Genomic DNA, 19804 nt, shown 5'->3' on the forward strand with positions numbered 1-19804 from the left:
ACTTCATTGCTAGGAACGATAATTTTTCTATTAATTTTGCTCATCTTTGATAATTTTTCTATTAAGAATGGGAGGAGTAGAGAAGACTTATTTAGCAAATAAATAAATAAATATACTTTTTAACAGTAGAACACTTTATTATTATTATTATTATTTATTATTATTATTTATTATTATTACTATATATATATATTTATTTATTATTATTTTTTTTTTTTATTTTTTTTTTTTATTTTATTTTATTATTATTTTTTTTTTGTCGAAGAGTTAAGTTTGGCTGAAATTAGCTGATAAAATGTCGATTATTTTGTAAACCTTTTTCTTTTGAACTTTATTATGATATACGAGTTGTTTTACCTATAGGATGTCACATAGAGGTGTTAAAAGAAAGGTAGAGACCCGACGAACTCGCCTCTTACAAACTCAACATTCCCAACTAATTTTAGGAGACCTGACGACCCAATAAACTCACTATTCCCCAAATTTCGCATTTTGTATTACAAGTTCGTCATTAGCTTTCTTAGGTTGGGTTGAATTTAAATAAATAAATATTCTTAGGTTAAGAGGATTCATAAATTCTCCTAGAACCAATCCAAATTTGACTGTTATACGATTATATACATGCACACGTTTATTTTTATTTTTTTCATTCAATAAATAATACTGAGTTTCGCACATTAATTTAACATTTAAGATAAATGTTTTATATATATTTTGAATAAATGATTATTAAATTTTTGTTGGTTAGATTAATTATTTAATAAATTTTTTTGGATTGAAAAAAAAATGTACAAATTCGAAATTGGGTTTAAAAAAAATAACTCAACAGTATCTTAAAATGATGATAAAATCTAAATTTATGTAAAACTTAAAGATAATATCTAAATTTATAATGGGTTGAACTTAGTTGGATTAAAGAAAAGTACAAATGAACATGACCCGCCCAGGCCCAAGCCCAAGCCCAACACCAACGTAGGCCCATTATCCAACTTGACCCGTCCAATAAAGATCCGACTAGAGGTGGAAAATCAAATCATCCATTTCCCTCTCCATATCCATTTCTTCAAAATCGAAACAGCCCTAAATTCACTATTGATCGCCATCGCCGAGCATGGACGACAGTTTTAAAGTTCGTGTGGACAGAATCTTTGGTTCTCTCTCTTCCGCATCTACTACCTCACCGGCAGCTTTCAGTTCAACTGCGAGATCTCTCTGGTGCCTTACCGACGACGAAATCGAGAGGAGAGAGTGGATCAAGGAGAAGGAGGAACAACTCGAACCGGAGCTCGAGCCGACCTCGCTCTGCGACGGCGGAAGGAAGGTGAGCGGGAGGAGTTCATTTGGATTCCAAGACGATTTCGAGGATGATGAACTCGATGATTTGGACGAAAATCCAGAGTCGAATGGTTCGTCTAATAAGTTTCCTAAACCTGACGATTATGGAGATGAAGAATGGGAAATCAAGTCCTCAATTGGCCGGGACTGCACGCTTGATTATGAGGTACGTCTCTAGCACTTTCTGGTTATTTGTCGACTTTCATTAAGAACTGTTCTGATCAGATTCAACTTAGCATAGTTTTTGCTGCTTAATGAGTAGGAATGGTTTAGCTGTCGGGGAATGAGTTGGTAGGGCAGCTTTAAGTGCCGAAATGAGAGTTCGATTAGTTGTAAGGGTAGCATTTCATGGAAGTTAAGGCAACGCTACTGTTTTCTCTACTTTTTGGGATTCCGTACAGCTAAATTCCTTCTCGAATGGAAGGCTATTTGTAAGTAGCAATAGATGAAGAGGGAGTTCTCTTCCCCAGGCCCTTGGGCTGTTGCGTTTCCTACTTTTTTTGTTATGTACGGCAGGTTAAAACACAATGATTATACTGCATTTTTCTGGTGTATTGTGGAATATGGGTATCATTTAGGTTGTCTTTGTCTCTGTACTCAATTTGATTAGTAGCTTGGCTCCTGAAATGGATAATGTATTGATGCAGGAAGAGGAAGATGAGTATGATAAAGTTGCTGTTGGCAAGGAGAAAGGTGGAGATCGGTTGTATATGAAAGACGTAACTGACTGTGGTATTGAAATAGGTTCGTGTACCGAGCTTCCTACTTCGGTACGAGATTTCACCAGAGATCCACGCGCAAATCACTTAGCTGCAAAAGTTAGGCTCAAGGAAGATGCAGAAGCTTCTAAAACGATCGACTCTTTGCACGTCTCTGAGAACAGTACAGGAGCCATAGCTGATTCTGAATGCAATACTTCTCAGAACCCAAAATCTATTCTGAAGAGGAAAGATAATTATCTAGATGCAAAATCACACAAGCGTGTCCGATTTGACCCGGAATGTAAAGTTTCTCAAGAATCTCAAGGATTTAAAGATTTCGCTATGGAAGCGAACTCTTTGCCTGGAGTTGCAGAGGTTGGCAATGAAGCAAACTTCCCATCTCAGGCCACTCAAGTTCCAGACTACTTACGGAATCCATCTAGATACACGCATTATACTTTTGACTCATCCAATGAGGTGGATGAAGAGTCCAACAAGAAAGCCTATATGGATTTCCTTCAGATGGTGAGAAGGTCAAAGACAATGGAGTCGCATCAGGATGAGGATTCAACTGGTCCTCCAAAGTCCATCACTTTCATCCCAAAAAAGAAAGCAGGTGATACAATAATGCTTGAAAGTTCTACCCTAGAGGAGCAAAGCCATCATCAAAATGGAGTTGGCAAGGAGCTCGTGCACCAGAAAGGCATGCCCATAGGCATTGCAGCTGTGAACACTCAGAATGATGATGTTTGTTCAATGGAGGAAGATGAACCTGATAGACTAGAAATTAGAAAAAACAGCTTACAGAAGTCAGGCCGCCAGTATAGAATGAGAGCTTTGGAGTCGGAGGAGGAGGCCTGATGGCTGATTTTGATATAACAAGACACTGCTCTTATATCACTTCTCTTCTTCCATGGTCTTATTTATATTGAACTTATCTTGTAAGGCAACATGTTTTCGGTACAGTGCAACAATTATGGGCAGTCTATGTGGAATTGGGCACGAGACAAGCTACCGCCCAATCTTATCTAATCTCGACATTTGGGTGTTAAAAAAGTTAAAAGGATATTAAATCCTAAGCGATTATCATGAATTAAATCCTATGGACTACTATGTCAATTCATGATACATGAGCATAAAGCTGCAAGTTTCGACTGTTCACAGTTTTACCAAAATGACATTTCATCATTAACTTCAAAATGTGATGACATATTTCAACACATACCTTTTCAAGGCAGCTTGTTTGTTTGACTGGCTCCTTGTATTTCAGTTCCTTCTCTATGATCTTCCACTTTCACGCCATCTTCCCATTGTCCATTCAAAGGGTGGCAATTCCATACCCGTAATATTTCTGTCCACCTACGTGTAAAAAAAAAACAGAGGAAAATGAAATGGTAATTGGAATTCAAACAAATATAGAATAAGATCTTGAATATATGAGGATAACAATGACTAAAATCAATAACAAAAACTTGAAAGGTTATGCAGAAAATACTGTCATCCTACCAAATGCAGTCGATGGTTTCTTAGGTTACCATTTAAAAGTGACGAACTCCATCTAAAAACTTAAATTATACCTCTTAATAATTCAGCCAAAATGATAAAGGATAGCCGTAAAGTTTCATAAATGTTGTATTAATAAACGTCCAAGACAGATTATCACATCAAAGCAAAATGAGGTATGAACAATCCCATCAAACATTACAACTTTCAATAGCTTCTCCCCAAAAAATGAATGTATAAATTCCCCAATGAGTGATATCAAAATGCAGTTTTGAGGGGCGGATCTGTGTGGACGTATGTACCTAGAAATGGGAGAGTAAATGCGAACAAAGTAAGTTTGATGATGGAATTAGGGATGAAAGAAACTGAAAAGACTGATTTTCAAGGCGAGAAATAAAGACAGAAGAAAGGGAGGCTACCGTAATCATGATGTACCAGCATCTGAAAGGCTTCCCTTGACTAAAACAAGCGTTTCCTACACTCAGTTGCACCACAGAAGCAGGGCATCTGTATTATCTTCCCATCTGGACCATACACGCTATCAAGTGCATAGCCATAGTCGTATGTCAGTTCCTGCAATTAAGTAACAAATATTTGATGTTCTAAAATCTGCATCAGCAGGAAAATAGCAAGAAAAAGTAATGGACTTCTTCAAGTGTTTCTTCAAGTGTAACAACCCAGACCCACCGTTAGCAGATATTGTTCTCTTTGGACTTTCCCTTCCGGGCTTCCCCTCGAGGTTTTTAAAACACGTCTGTTAGAGAGAGGTTTCCACACTCTTATAAAGAGTGTTTCGTTCTCCTCCCCAACCGATGTGGGATCTCATAATCCACCCCCCTTCAAGGCCCAGCGTTTTCTCCAATCAATGTGGGACTCCCACCAATTCTACCCCCCTTCAGGACCAACGTCTTTGCTGGCACATCGTCTCATGTCCACCCCCCTTCGAGGCTCATCCTCCTTGCTGGGACATCGCCTAGTGTCTGGCTCTGATACCATTTGTAACAGCTCAAGCCCACCACTAGCCGATATTGTCTACTTTGGACTTTCCCTCAAAGTTTTTAAAACGCGTCTGCTAGGGAGAAGTTTCCACACCCTTGGGAGTTCCGTTCTCCTCCCCAACCGATGTGAGATCTCACATCAAGACTGAACCAAAATAATAATAACCTCAATACAATCTAAATGGAGAATCATAGGAAACTTTACAAGACCTTTGGCCATGCCGTTTGGAATCCATCCGGAAATTTTCATAACTAGGTGGGTAGTGTCTGAATTTGCTTGCTATAACCTCATGCCACAAACCATTAGATTCAAGAGTTAACAACTTAAGTCATTTAGTCCTGAACCCTAAATTACAAAGTCTTATATTCTTTTATATCCAATCTAACTTTTTTACACGATTGCAAGAGAATCTCTAACCAAATGAGAGCCCTACCCTCTTCTGGGTCCTAACATAAGTCCGCCCTTAAACTCAAAAAAAGAGATCTTATACAATGAAAGAAAGAAGGTAGGTTTGAATCTCTCTTAAAAAGGAACTAGATAAGACCTACCACCCTTGGCTAACGTAACAACATCCCAGGACCTTTTACACAACTGGAAACAACATATTTGAGATCGTGACGTAGAAGACCAAAATAGGCAGTGGGGAGGGAAACAACTTCACGCCTTGCTAAAGTCTAAAGATGCCCCTCCTCTAGCACTTGAAATTAATATTGGCCACCAAACTTCTTAAGCCTAAAAGTGGTCTCAGAAACTTCAATAGTGAGTACCAAAAAGAATAGTTTTTTTAAAAAAAATATCATCTTTTCCCAAACAGATGAAAATTTGTTGCAGAAACTAACTTGAACTAACATTTGGAAGCAAGAGCCAAAAAAAAGATAAGTTGAAACCTGGAGGGGTGGTATGTTTTCTGCAGCAAATAGTACCACTCGAGCAAGTTTGATGTCATGATGTGAGCTCAATACACACTGGACAAAAAGATTAGGTTCACAACTATGATTGATAAACCTTGCAATATTTCCAGTGGAACAAGCATCGATGCAGAACTCTGGCACACTCTCAGATCTTTGATCATCTATTCCATCCGAAGAATTGTTTGCTGGCAAAGATGCATCTCTTGAGCGCCTCTACAAGGACAGGAAAATCAAGATATGTTTGATTACAGTGATAATAGAAAGAGAGACAGGCTAAAAAGAGAAATTAGAGGCTTGTATAATACAGTTTGATTTTGTTTAATAGGAAACAAATGATTTCATTTATAAAGTGAAATTACAAAAGAGAGACCTATTTAAAGGATCACAAGAAATTTTTCTAATGGCTACAACAGTGTTTAAACCATAATTACAAAAGCAATTTTTAAGAAAAATTATATTGAAAAATAAAAGCTTTAAAATAACTATTTTTTTTTAAGAATAATAAATGGGAAAAATTATCGCACGAGGAACCCAATCCCCACAAATTCCCCGCAGGGAATCCTCACAAAACTAAATGGAAAATTTTACGGGGATGGGGATAGGGAAGGCTTCCTCGTCCCCACTCTGCCCCGTGGACATCTCTACTCAGTCTCATCCCAGAACCTCAATGGCAAGATCTATGTTCTCACGATGTCATCTCATACATCATCTCAATGTCAATCTCTTTCCTCTCAGACTTACCTCTCAACTTCCCATTCCTCACCCCCAAATTACTAGACCTTACTGCCTTCCAAATGTAGCTTGTTCAAGGCGTGTTGTTTATGGCCGCATGTCGGATGTCTCGATCATGCTTGTCTAGGACGTCTTGTCCATGGCCACATACCCATTCCAAACCCCTTTTACATGCTTTCAACTTAGATAGGTCTTTACTATTTTATGTTGGGTCAATACGGGGGTGGCATGGCCATTCATCAAAATCATGTCTATGCCCGCAAGAGATGAAATGCCTTAAAATGTTTTATAGGGGATATGACTAGTTGTCACTCCTTCCTATCTGGGTTATATGTTATCAAAGTCGTTATTGTTGCCTACTCACTTTTACCTTATAACAATACTTTCTTTTAAATTGTTTTCAATGCATTTCCTCGCTTACATTTTCTAAAACATTTCTCTCAAACGTAACTTGAGGCTCGAGCATACACCGACGTCCACAAAATCCAAATTTTTCACAGGTGACTTGTTTGTTGGGTTAGAACAAGTGTCGCACAATTGTTGTCCCGTTGCCACATGAGTGCAATGGTGACACAGTGCACTAGGATCAACCAAAAGCACCTCAATCCCATGTGAAGTTACTTTCATGTTTTCTGGCCATGGTGGACGAAAAACGAGAATACTAGCAGACTTTTAATTGTTAATCATGTCATTCAAAGAAGAGTTTGGTCTGAATCCATGCCCGTCCTGTCTTTCTGCTCCAAAATTGGCTTGGTTCCATGGTTCCAAGATGTAGAATCCATTAGATTTGTCCATCGGTAATAGGGATCACATTGGTGGGAATATCGTATTTGGCCGAAGATCAATTACAACTGTACTCCGGATAACAAGGGAAAGGATTTTTTCTAACAACTTAGATGACGAGAAAATCCATGCAAATTCCATGTACAGAGCCCCAGTTCCACCTTCACATTTTTTTAATAGAGAATCACATTTTTTAATAGAGAATTCGGCAACAAAGTAGAATGTTTTAATGCAGATGGGTAATTCATTCTCATCCCTTCCCACTTCTGATGCTCTAATTAAAATTTGAAGAAAAAATATATGCATTGTAAGAGATTCTATTTTCATAGAGAACATTTCGTCTAAAGAATTTCGTATGGTACCTCTCGTCCACCGATGCCACTGATTGTCTGCAAGCAATCAATTTCAAAGATGTAATTATTTTCAGATACATGATCAAGATCCTCTGTCCTTGTAAGTATTCCTGTGTATTCACAAACAGGTGCACCAGAAGGTATAAAATCCCATGACCTTACAGCCCACCCTTTCTTTGGTGTTCGAAAAACCTGCTCACAAAAGATACAATATTTGAATTAATTAATTTAAAATCTGACGCACTGATCATAATTGGAAAGCAAAATTATGAATAATTTTACTAGATTCAACATCCAAACCTCAAGTCGATATTTGATCCCCCTCTGAGAAGTACGATTCACACAACCAGGACCACAACCACAATTGGGGCCGCATTCGTAGACTACATCCTTAGCTTCTATAAGTCTAAGAATTAAAAAACTCTCCCAATCAGAATTGTGATAAAATATTCAAGCTAAAGAGATTTCGATATATCATATCAAGATTGAATGGAATACAAACCTTCCACCATCACGATGCACATATGGAAAGTCTAACCCATTAAGCTTAGCACATGAACATGTCCTTGAATCTATACATGATCCTATGCAGTCACATCCATTAGCATTTGAAGGAAGTTTCACGCCATGTGCAACTTTAATAGATTTACAATAAGTGAAACCTGAAACATTTCAAGAACATATATTCAGAAAAGAAATTACCTTACAGTTGAAGCATGCAGAAAATTTAATGGGAGATTCAAATGCACATTTTCAAGATAGAGATAGTAGAAATCAATTTCAAATATCCTTGGTTTTTTTTATGAATAACACAAGTCCTTGCAAGGAAAAAGAAAATTTACACGGAAAATACAATGGTGAAAAAGATACTTATGTTCAGACATCATATTTCATGTCATAAAAGGCTGAAAAGTACAGCAACAAATATCTGCATGCCTACGTATGTAAACAAAAGGGAAAAACAGTATCTGAGTAAAAATGTATATTGTGAGTGAATGCTGCAAAAAGTGAACCAAAAAAGCAATGTTCAAAACAAGGATGGTGAAAAGAAAAAGGACCCAGCCAATATGTTCTTCTCCTTTCCAACCAAGGCAGAGACCTAGCAAATGAAACAACTTCGAACGTACCACACACACAACCAATCTAGTACAAGAATATCCAAACCAATTCTAACATATTGATCAAAACAAATTAATGAGACCAAACCAACTTTGTTGTTTCACTTGCCTATGGGTGCGACAGGTGGATCATCAACCAAATTAGTAGCTGGAATCGGAATATCCTCCTGGCCCCCAGTTATATCCTCGCACACCAACCTTGGAGCATTTAAATTAAACAAAAGTGCACATAAAAAGATCCATCAATTTTGGAACAACCCTGAAGTAAATTGTTTTTGCATCTTTATCAGATTATTTAATTTCATACCCACGTATTTCTGCAACTGACTTGGGAACGCGACCGTAAACAAATTGAACCTGTCACAAGAGAAAACGTTTATAAAGATCAATGCACAAATGAAGAATATCTCACCTCTATTCATTAAACATGAGTTCAATCAAGTGCATCAGGAAATCTCAAACTTGTAATAAACTAGGCAATTAACAGTAGGGGAAAAAGGAAAGTAGGCTGTGACATCAAACAAAGGAAACGAAATAAATAGGCTGAGTAAAGAAAACAGTCAAATGAATATGTACATAACAAGCATGGGCAGAAATGGCGGGAGGGAGACAGACATCATGATTAGTAAGAATAAAAACTGCCAGGTGTAATGAAGTTTTAAAAAATTCTCTCGAGTAAAATAGGATGGCAATTTTGTTTGTTTGATAGAAAGAGGAAACTTTTCATTAGAGGAAAATGAAAAAACCCAAACTACCCTAAAACAAAGACAAGGACCAATCCAAAGGAGTTTACAAATGAACTCCATTTGCCATAAAGCAAACATGAAGTTAATTGCAAAAGCTTGATAAAGAGAGTGCCATATGAAAATAGTGTTGTTATCACAGACTAAGTAATAAAGTCTTTAAAACAAGATAGCTATTAAATCAGAGAAGCATAAACCTGGTTTGTAGTCAACAATGACTGTCCTTCAATCCGCCTAAGTCGAAATTTAAACACCGTAAATCCAGAAATACCTTTTTCTGCCCAATACTGTATAACCTGTGAAATACAGAAGTACTGAATCAATTGAATAATAAACATACTTAATGTCATATTTAACATATAATCGCAAAAAGTGCCAACAAAATTCCATAATCCCCAGCAATCCAAATGTAAGATAAAATTGCAGCTTTTTAACTGACAATGCAACATATCTTGATATGTTTTACTCGCTCAAGTTATTTTATTTGAACAACATAAGCTCACTTCTTGAGAAGATTTAACGAGCATAGCAAACCATGAGTATCCTCTAGCACCCTATTTCAGGAGTAATCAGATAATAAGACCTACTTGAATAATTCGTTAACTGAAAAGTGGAAATTAAAATACTACTAGGCATGCAGGACCTTAAACCGAAACCTAGGGAGAAGATTCAATGTCCTTTAATATAACAGCAAACGAAAATACTTAACCATCTAATGGAAGGTGGTTCTAAAATATACAACTTTTGAACTTGATAGTAAATATTAACATGCTAAATAAGTTTTGCACTACACTGAAGTTTTAGCATTCAAGAAAACATGCTAATATAGCACAAGCCAATGACATTGAAATACTGCGTATGTAACTGAAACTCAAAACTGCTAGACTATGCTATATAGTAGGACAGAAGAGCTCGTTTCTTATGTCTAATTCAAAACCTTACTACCTCTTTGTCATAGGATTATTGAATCTAACAAATAAAGAAAACCCTAGAATATTTCTTATAGAAAAAATTACCTTATACAAGCCGTCATACGTGTAAAGTTTCCCACAGTAACTACTTGCACATTCATGCCCCCGGACCACTCTAACTGGAACAGCTTGCTCAATACAATTCTGGATTTAGTTGAGAACTGGTCAGACAAAGATCTAAACTTTCAACTAACCAGAAAAATTCCACGTTACAATCAAATGTGTAGATTGAGGAACTATGTTAGAAAAATAGTCTTCATGGAGGACATTGAAAACGAAAAAAAATAATAAATAAACAAAAGATCTGAAGGTTCCTACTTCTACACTCGAGACTACATTAAACAGCAGAGAGGACACCAAAACATCCAGAGGATTGAATTACACAATAAAAATTTATGAAGATGAAAGGATCAGAGGAAGAGGACATAAAAAGACTATAATTATGAAAAACAAGTGCGAAAAGTAAACAATCCACCAGAAACAAAATGTCAGGGTGCTCATATCTTTACAGAATAAAAGTGCGTTGATCTTTTAGAATATCCAAGAAGTAAGCTTAATGGTTTTCTTCCCAAGAAATAACAATTGCACCGGAAATTTTTCAACTCAAAAGAGAAGCTAAAGGAAAAAAAATGAGAGAAGTTTTAGCCAAAATATTTTCAAAATTAAAAATTTTCATCCCCCTACCAAAATCATATTCACGCACAGACTTGACGCCTTGAGGTATACATGCATGCATTCCCAAAATGTGTATCCAATCATTTTAATGATCTTTCAATTCAGCGTATTATTTTGAAGTCTAAACTTTCTTTAAACAAGAAAAATAACTCTAATAGCAATTGCCTGGAAGGACTAAACTTTTTTTAAACAAGAAAATAACTCTAATAGCAATTGCCTTTCAGTATCCTTCCGAGCAAACCAATCCCTAGTTCTGCAAGTTTTCATTTTCTAACTTGTAAAAATTTACTGTTTAATCAAATATACTTCCTAATTTTGATAGACCAAACATACATGGATATATTACTAAGAGCAAGCTAGGTCTTATAAAAAAAAACTATTACAAACATAGAAAAAAGAATAAAGACAATAAAGACAAACGTTGACAATTAATATTTACACATAGTAGAAATTCCAACACTTCTAACCTTCTGTTATCATAAAAAAGCTATACACATTCCTTGGATTTCATTAACTACCAGGACCTAATCAGGTTACATAAGATCAAAGGATATAAGAAAGTTCTGCTTCGTAGAAAACATGTAGTGCATACCTTGAGAGCCAAATTACCACGTTCCATTACTTGATCCCGTATCTGACGTTTGTTGCCCGTTAAATTTTGCCCACCTTGGCCGGTGTATATGACATCCTCAGCATTATCCAAATCATCCTCATACATCCCAGATAAAACAATGGCCACAGCAAGTGGGAAGGAGTAATTACTATACTGCAATTATTTAAAATACTTTTAAAAAAAAACTAAAAAATTGTCATGGATAATCATCCAAATGAAAAGAACCTAATCCTAATGGATATCTTGATCGTACTACTCTGGAGTCAGTCACTTACTATGTTAGATATTTAGAACATATAAAGTAGACAATAACAAAAAATTAAATGATTGGCTTTTCTTCTCACATGTAAATGAAAATTCTAAATCATTTTAGACCTGCCGGTGCGTGAGGCTCCTTTTCACATAAACATACGTCATCTTACATCTCTTTTGTGATCATTTTTTTAAGGAGAAAGTTAGAAGTATTATAAGTTTGGTTGGGAAGAAATTGAAGAAAATTTATGTTTTGGATTTAGTTTCTTTCATATTTTGACAGCTCAACCCGTATAACAAACATCCCTTAAATGAGTCTAAGCAAACTCTGGATAAATCTAGTGTTTCTTCATGTATGTTTATCCCAAAGAAAAAATGATAACAACTCTCTTTAAGGATTCTGGTCCAAATTAAATTTTGTAAAAAATACAGCTCTTAAGTATGATGTGATGACAATGATGATAACAAGACTGAATGATATTAATAGTGAAAATAAATTATCAAATGAAGCAAATGGGAGATTCCTGTTACCATTTTGCTGTACGACAACCCCATATAATCAATTCCATTCAGCCAGTGGCTGTGAAACCCAACAGCTACCATTTCAGCCCTTGAATAGAATCGATGCCCAATATTGATACCTGCTATAGCATATTAATTAGTATATGATGTTGTATTGTAAATAACTTAGTAATAAGTCCTTTGGTTATATTGTTTTTTATTTACATTTTTGGTTTTAGGGGACTAGTAAATGGGGGTTGGTAAGGTGTTTTACTCCTGAACCTCAACTGACTAGATGGAATCAGGGCACCAAGATTAAAACCTACAACCATTAGTATTTTCTTTCAAATAAGAACTAAGAATTGGAGTTTGGGTCACCTTTTTAGAATAACAATCAGTCATTACCGCCCATACTAGGAGAATCCCAACTATTGGAGAACATGAGATGCACACAACCCAACAATCTATGTGTCACACCTCACACACCATGTTTTTAACTAAATTGATGGAGTGTATGACGCGTACACACCTAACATTCCAAGATTAGGAGTTTAGATCACCTTCTTTTTTACTCTGTATTTTTGCATTCATCAAGAATGGCTTGCCATATGATTAAAAAAAATAAAGTTTTTTAAAACTAGATTTCCACTTTATTTGAGATGGTAAAAGCCCCAGTTAAAACATACAAATCAAACAAATAAATCCAGTGGTAACAACATAGGGAAAATTTTCAAAGGTTTTCATGATGAATAATGAGTCATTCTTGTTAAAAACCAAGACATATGATTTTTCTATGAATAATCAAGCTCTCGCGAGAATATATGAAAGAATACAAGGGCATACAAGACAAAAACAACCCACAAAAAAGGGAGGTAAACGACAAAATGGGCCTCCAATCAAGAGAAATAACACCTAGCAGATAATTACAAAAAAAAGGACCTATGACAGAAACCTATAAAGACACATAGAATCTGACAAAGGGTCAAACCTCACTAAGAGATCTCTCGAGCCCTTAGAATTTTCATTTGTTTCTCTCACTCCAAAGACCCCACAAAATGGCACACACCTGAGCATGCACAAAGTGATATCCTTGGAAGGTTGGTTACAATTAACTTCAATAATATAAAGAATGATTCAAGGCTTCATCCTCTAATAAGGGTTGTGTTCCTTCCTCATTCGAATGGGGCATCAACTTTGTACTACAGATTGTAGTGTAATATTAGTGTTTATTCTCCACTCTTTTTCTTTTTCTTTTTCTTTTTTTTCATTTTTCAATGAGAAACCAAACTTTAGTTGAGAAAACTGAAGCATGTAATAGGTCATTAAAATCTAATAAAAAGAGGCCCAGTAGAAGCTACAGTTAAGGACTCCAGTTCAACATATAAAGAAATACAGAAAGCCCTAGTAACATAACCCCGCAAAGAACATTAAACCTTAGCATCTAGCAACATTTTAAACCTCTTCCCAACACTTTTCGATGAAATAATGAAACTAATTATTAACTCCTTTGAAAATTCTAATGTTTCTCTTCAGCCAAATACCCCACGAAATAGCAAAAAGGTTGACTGCCAATGACTCTCCCCTTATCCAAAAAAAGACTGAGAATCCAAATAGACTAAGCAAGCTAGAAACCCCAAGGAATATGATCAAGACCCACAAATGCTCCTTACAAAATACCCAAAGGGGAAAAATGTCTTTTGATGCAGTCCAAAGTATTAACTTTTCCATGCAAGACTCATCAAACAACAAATTTGAACATTTTAGGATCTCAACCTTCCAACCAGAGGAGAACAAAGAGTCCCCAGGGGAGGGTGAAGGGTTGCGTAAGAGATGAAAGAGCAAGTCAAAAGAGAAACCCCCAGAAAAAGACAAACATACCTCCTATCAAGGCAAACACAGGAATCCCTTAAGAGATGAAAGAGCAAGTTACAAGAGAAGCCCCCCAAAAAATACTAATATCCCTCTAATCGAGGCAGAACACAAGAATCTCTTAAGAGCAAAAATGAAAAACTGAAATGCAATCTCATGGCGAAAAACAGTACAGATGTAAGAACATGGTGCAATGAGGCTTTATCTCCCACTAATAATCCCCCCAAAATTTAGTTTGTTCTCTATTTTTCTATGATGAGAGTCATCATTCATCATTCAATTAAATTGCAACTGTTTTTACCAATTGTCTAATAAAGATCCGTTTGCATTCAAAATTGAGTTTATTATTCAAGGTGTACACTATGGATCAAGTTTTAAGGCTTTCTTCTATGGTGATGGACTCTCACTGGTGTATCCTTTGTAAGAGTGCTGCCAGAAACCTAAATCATATCCTTTGGGATTGTCGCCTTGCTCCTTCCATTTAGGATAGCCTTTTTCAATTGTTTGGTTTCATTCGAGAGTGCAGTTATTTGTTACAGGAGGTCTTCTTGTTCCCCCACTTTCGCCTAAGGGTCCAATTTTGTGGCAAGTTGGGTTCGCCATCCTTTGGGCTATTTGACTTATAGAAACAACAGTGTTTGATATGTGCAGAGAGCTTGGGCAGAGGTTTGATCGCTAGCAAGATTTACTACCTCTATCCGGGCATTAGTCTCAAGGGATTTTTTAAATTACCATCCTAGGTCTTAGGTCATATTGTTAGGGATTGGAGCCCCTTTTTGAAAAGTCTCCTGGACGTGGGTTGTTTTTTCTTTTTCTTTTTTTGTATTCCCATGTTCCTTTCTTTTGTTTTCTTTCATTTTCTTAATGAGAACCCGGTTTCTCATAGAAACATATAGCATATTACTTCTAGGTGGTGTTCAAATCACATGAAATCCTTTTGTAATTATAGCCTTCACATGAAAATGATTGGAAGGCTTCCATTTCTTTTTTCTTGTGTTTCTCGATGAGAATGGTTTGGGAGGGGGGGGTTGAATTCTGCATTTTCCGTAAGAATTGGGACCAATGCTTATCAAGTTATGACTAGAATTTCAATATTGCAAGTACCTTCAGTTACACTGATCTCATTAGCTCAGGGTTATTCTTCCTAAATAAGGACCATGCATGGTTATTGCTAGTTACTCCGATCTACTCAGATTATTTGTTACTTGATTAGCATTCATTAAGACAAATAAAGTAGAAAAGAAGAAACATACAAAAAAGAATAGTCCAAGCAGAGGAGTCAGACAAAGCAAATTTAGGATAGCCCTTGTGCGGTCAAGGTAGATTTTGCCTCAAACTGAAAGTGACAACAAAAACTATTCGATTTTTCAAACATTTTCATAAGTGCACCACGAAGCTATCCCCCATCATCCATACACCACAAACAAGGCCAAAAAAACAGTAAAAGAGAATATTTTCAAGTGCAAAACACAACCTGGAACGTTGCCAATTCTTTTCTCATGGTTCAAAATTTCATTTGCCTCCAACATCTGTAGTAGATTTTAGAAATAAGAAAAAGGCAAAATGAGTGAGGGGACATCAAATTAAATCATAAATTAGATTATCATGATAGTTTCCTTATTTTGTAATAGGTATGACCTCTACATAAGGTGTTCTCGCTTTTATTTTTTGGAAATAAGACAATTAATATTTCCTCTCAAAATTGATAGTTGGTGACTTCCACTACTTTTTATATTACCAAACATACTTTTAACAAATTTTAAAATCAAATGCAGCATCTAAATTAGCTACCAAACACATAATGAAAATGCTGAAAATATGAGTTACAAACTTTGCTTCTCATTGAATCCTTTGTTTTCAAATATTTCTTTTTAGTTTACTAACCAAATACACCTTTATCCACCATTATAAACGCCAGCCAATTTAGATGAATCACAATTAATCCTAATGATTGAGCACCCACATGTGTAGCTAATTGAAGATGTGATAAGGATTAGTAATTCCACCCACCTGAAAACCATCAAGAACACCTCCTCGAAACCACTGTACTAAAGATATTCACAACCGACCAAGAAAAACGAAAATGGGGTGTCCTCTTCTCAAGCTTCAAGAAACAAAAATTCTACTTCTTAACTTGCAGCTTGCCATAGATAAGAATGAAATATTCAGCCGTCTTGACACAAATCCAATTCAAGATCTCCATTTAAAACACCAGTCTTTCTTCCATAGCACCTTATCAAGGAAGTTTCAGTCTTACATAGTCACAAGCCTCTTCCAAATCAAATTTAAAGATAACGCTTCGTCCTCAATCACCTGAATAGCATTAAGTACTCGATCAAATAAAAAGTTTGTCTCTTGTAAAAAAAATTAATATTAAGCACTTTATCAAAATTTTGTCTTCCGAAAATAAAGTCCTTGAGAGCCAAATATAATACTAGGGAAAAGAGCTTCCAACTCCCATTTATCTCTGCAAAAGTTTAAGAGACTAAACCATCCAAGAAGGGTCTCAAAATGATAAGGGGGTACAAAAGTGCAAAAAAAACACAATCTCCTTCTCAACCTCCTTATCCCCCTCATAATCTCACCCCTATTGTTTTCTAAAGACTATAATACTTCCCACTCGTAATTCTATGGAAATATGAAGTACGGCAATCCTCTTCTTTAACCCATTTCACCTTGGGCCTTTGTCCCCAACAAATGACCTCACTTATAACAAGCTCCTCAAAATCCTCAATCAACTTGATTCGCTCCTCCCTGGAAACTGCATTCAAAAACCTCTCTCCCAGATCTCTTGTTTCTTTAATTTCCAATCTTTTAAGATCCCCACTAGGGAGGAAAGTTTTTCCATTAAACAATACCCTTCCCACTTACCAAACACTCTACCATTACACCACACCAAGAATGAGACTTTAAAAGACTGGATGAAATAACCCCACATTCTCAAACCTAAAAAGGGTTGGGATCCCACTTCAAAGAGCTCAATTTCAAACAAATAGGTCAATGGTTCAAGGCCCTGGGACCTAAGGATTGTCTCACATTTATTCATAAGATTTTGGTTATTTGTACTTGAAATGTTGCTGCCGGCCACCTCTTCAAATGTTAGGAAGTCATTTTAGTGACATCAAGGAAGAGAGGAATGATGTTCCAAATAGTCCTAAACTTCAATGCATCCCCTTTGGAAGATGTTAACTCAATGTCCTCTTTCACATTTACTTCCCCTCCTTTCCTTATGACTAGTTGAAAGTTGTTTTGGTACTCCAATAACCCTTTGAATAGCTACTCTGAAAATATAATTTTACCAAACATAAATAAATCAGTGGAATGCAACCTAGGTTGGGAGTGTGACTAAAGTCTCACATTGCAGGATAAGGGAAATATCATAGATATATGAATAGAGACAACTATCTCCATTGATATGAGATTTTTTTGGGTGAAACCAAAAACTAAATCGAGAGAGGTTTTGTCTAAAGTGGACAAATATTGTATCAACGTGGCAACTCTGTAAATTATAGGAGTAAACGGTAGCCTTTTCCTATCAATTCCAAAAGGAAGAGTTATACTGATACTTTTTCTGTTCCTAGAGCGAGAGACTATAAATAGATGTGCACAAACAACAAATCAGTCAAACAAAATTGCATGATAGATCACTAACGGAATCTTAGATTGAACGCTGCATGGGTTGAACAATGATTAATTAAGTATTGCCAAAAAGAAAAAGTTCTAGAGGCTTCATGTGTGCAATTACAACTTGCCTTTGAAACTGCCTTCAAATCTGGTCGCTTAGATTTTTGTTTTGTGTCTTCGGCAGGTGCCTCCTGTACAAATTACAAGTAATTAGCAATTAATCTTGCTTGGACAAATATTTTTGGATTGAGACAAAGAGAGCCCGTTCCAAGTGATCCGAAACATAGAAACGAGAGAATGATTTAAACCCCCCGCAAAAAAAACAAAAAAAAAAATCGAACTCAAAGATTAATGATGAACATAGCATTGGTCCTTGGATTTTATTTAATGCGAGATGAGAGAATTCAGACGCAGGCATTTATTCAGTCTGATATAGATGTCAATTTTCGTCAAATTCATCCTGTAGGACGTTCAGAGAGAGACTATGAATGGCTTGCATGAATTATAGAAGGCCGACTCACAAGCCTACCTCAGATTTTGATCGTTTGGAAGCTTTTTGAGCTACTTCTGCTTTTTTGCACCTCTTCTCCTCTTCCTTTTGGTTTAGATGAACATACAATAATCAAAAGTTAGCCGGCCATAAACTTCAATGAGCAAACATGTAGAAATGGCTTCAAGCAACGTAACATTTCCCCATGACGAACCTGTACAAAATGAAGATAGTACTTGTTGAACAACCTGAGTGTCTCCTTCACCTTGGCATGGTCACTCTTCTCAACTATATTAGCCGAACCACCTTCGTCGCCAGTTCTACTCTTTTCTGACGCACACAGTTCCAATGGCTCGCTCGCATCACCGTCTTTAGATTTAGTGACGTCATTGGATACCGGAACAGCAACGGCCTTATCTTCCACCACCTCTTCCGCAACACTCGGAGTAGTATTACGCTTACTTTTTACCTGGCCGTTCGTCTTCTTCCTTTTGCTGGCACTTTCGGGTTCATCAAGCACCTCTACTCTTTGACGCGCTAAGAGCTCCTTCTTCTCAGCCAGCTGCTTCAACTGGATTCGAGCACTCGTCCTCCTCTGTGGAGAAGGAGATGGCCCCTCGGCATCTCCCTCCGGTTTAGCAGCTTTAGCATTCTTTCGCCCATCTGTAGCTACTTTATGGCGCTTCGGCTTCTCCTCGGGATTTACAGGAGAATGCAACTCTCCATTGGCAGCAGAGTGTAGTACCCGAGACTTCACAACCATGTTCGCTCAAAAATTCATAAATCTGCAAGAACACACAACAAGAACGGATGAATAAAGCTTAAAAAAAAAAGTAGAACAAATGAAATGCTTGAAAAACGCCATTAAATAACAGATAAAAGCAGGGAATACGCACGGAAAGAGATCGATAGTGAGTTCAATGCAAGGGAAATGGAAGCGCAGAATGTAGATGGCGAAGAAGAAAGGGATTTAGGGATTTTAGAAGCCGAAGAAATGGCGGTGGCGCCAACAGTTGAGGCTTGGAAGTGAATGGGCGCGGGGTTTGAAAAAACGAGAGCCGTGTGTTCACTTGTAGAGGCGCAGCACCCCCGATGGATGTACGGACACATACCTGTGATTGAAAAGTGGAGGAGTTTGGCGCTGCATTTTGGGTGCCAAATTCTGCGATTCCCGCTTCCCATTTTTTGATCATCTCCCCTCGCCCTTTGTGCCCCCGAGGGGAGAGAAGGCCGGTCCAGGCGAATGATGAAGAACAGTGAAGCCTTGGGTCCACGGTCTGAACCGCTAAATTTTGGATGTCATTTTTATTCTTAAAACTAATAAATTTTAATTTTAAATCAATTAATCATTTATAAATTATACCATCGCATAAAAATTCCAACACTTGTTCCGCAACTGCTTACACCATTATACTATCCATCAAAATGTCATCATTCTAACTCTAAATTTTCATTTTATATATTTTTAATCCGGACAATTATACAAATGAGATATCATATTAATTTCGTTATAAAAGTGTGAAAACCTTTTTCCGGTAGGTATGTTTTAAAATTATGAGAGTGACGACTATATATAACGGGCCAAGGATAATATCTATCAGTGGTGGGTTTGGGCTGTTATAAATGATATA

General features: G+C 36.7%; 2 protein-coding genes across 5 annotated transcripts; one reads left to right on the plus strand and one right to left on the minus strand.

Annotated features, from left to right (window-relative positions):
* Positions 1-1025: 1025 nt before the first annotated feature.
* LOC111790528 (midasin-like protein) lies at positions 1026-3164 on the plus strand. Its single transcript, XM_023671463.2, has 2 exons — positions 1026-1501; positions 1983-3164. The coding sequence occupies exons 1-2, from the start codon at positions 1112-1114 to the stop codon at positions 2895-2897; spliced, it is 1305 nt and encodes a 434-aa protein (XP_023527231.2). The 5' UTR covers positions 1026-1111; the 3' UTR covers positions 2898-3164.
* On the minus strand, positions 3085-19438 carry SUVH4 (histone-lysine N-methyltransferase, H3 lysine-9 specific SUVH4-like protein). 4 transcript variants are annotated; one of them, XM_023671459.2, is made up of 17 exons: positions 19070-19425; positions 18388-18958; positions 18213-18278; positions 17812-17874; positions 15534-15588; positions 12221-12330; positions 11417-11590; positions 10195-10293; positions 9376-9474; positions 8743-8792; positions 8545-8633; positions 7820-7979; positions 7618-7723; positions 7327-7509; positions 5426-5662; positions 3959-4112; positions 3085-3395 (listed from the first exon to the last, which is right to left on the minus strand). In XM_023671459.2, the coding sequence occupies exons 2-16, from the start codon at positions 18934-18936 to the stop codon at positions 3999-4001; spliced, it is 2154 nt and encodes a 717-aa protein (XP_023527227.2). In that variant the 5' UTR covers positions 18937-18958; positions 19070-19425; the 3' UTR covers positions 3085-3395; positions 3959-3998. The 4 variants fall into 4 exon arrangements, with proteins under 4 accessions (XP_023527227.2, XP_023527228.2, XP_023527226.2 ...); XM_023671460.2 differs by lacking the exon at positions 3085-3395 and adding an exon at positions 3635-3841 and having other exon boundaries at positions 19286-19438; XM_023671458.2 differs by lacking the exon at positions 3085-3395 and adding an exon at positions 3635-3841.
* Positions 19439-19804: the final 366 nt, after the last annotated feature.

Source organism: Cucurbita pepo, chromosome 3 (assembly GCF_057944985.1).
Source record: "Cucurbita pepo subsp. pepo isolate OVF chromosome 3, ASM5794498v1, whole genome shotgun sequence".
Classification (NCBI taxonomy): Eukaryota; Viridiplantae; Streptophyta; class Magnoliopsida; order Cucurbitales; family Cucurbitaceae; genus Cucurbita; species Cucurbita pepo.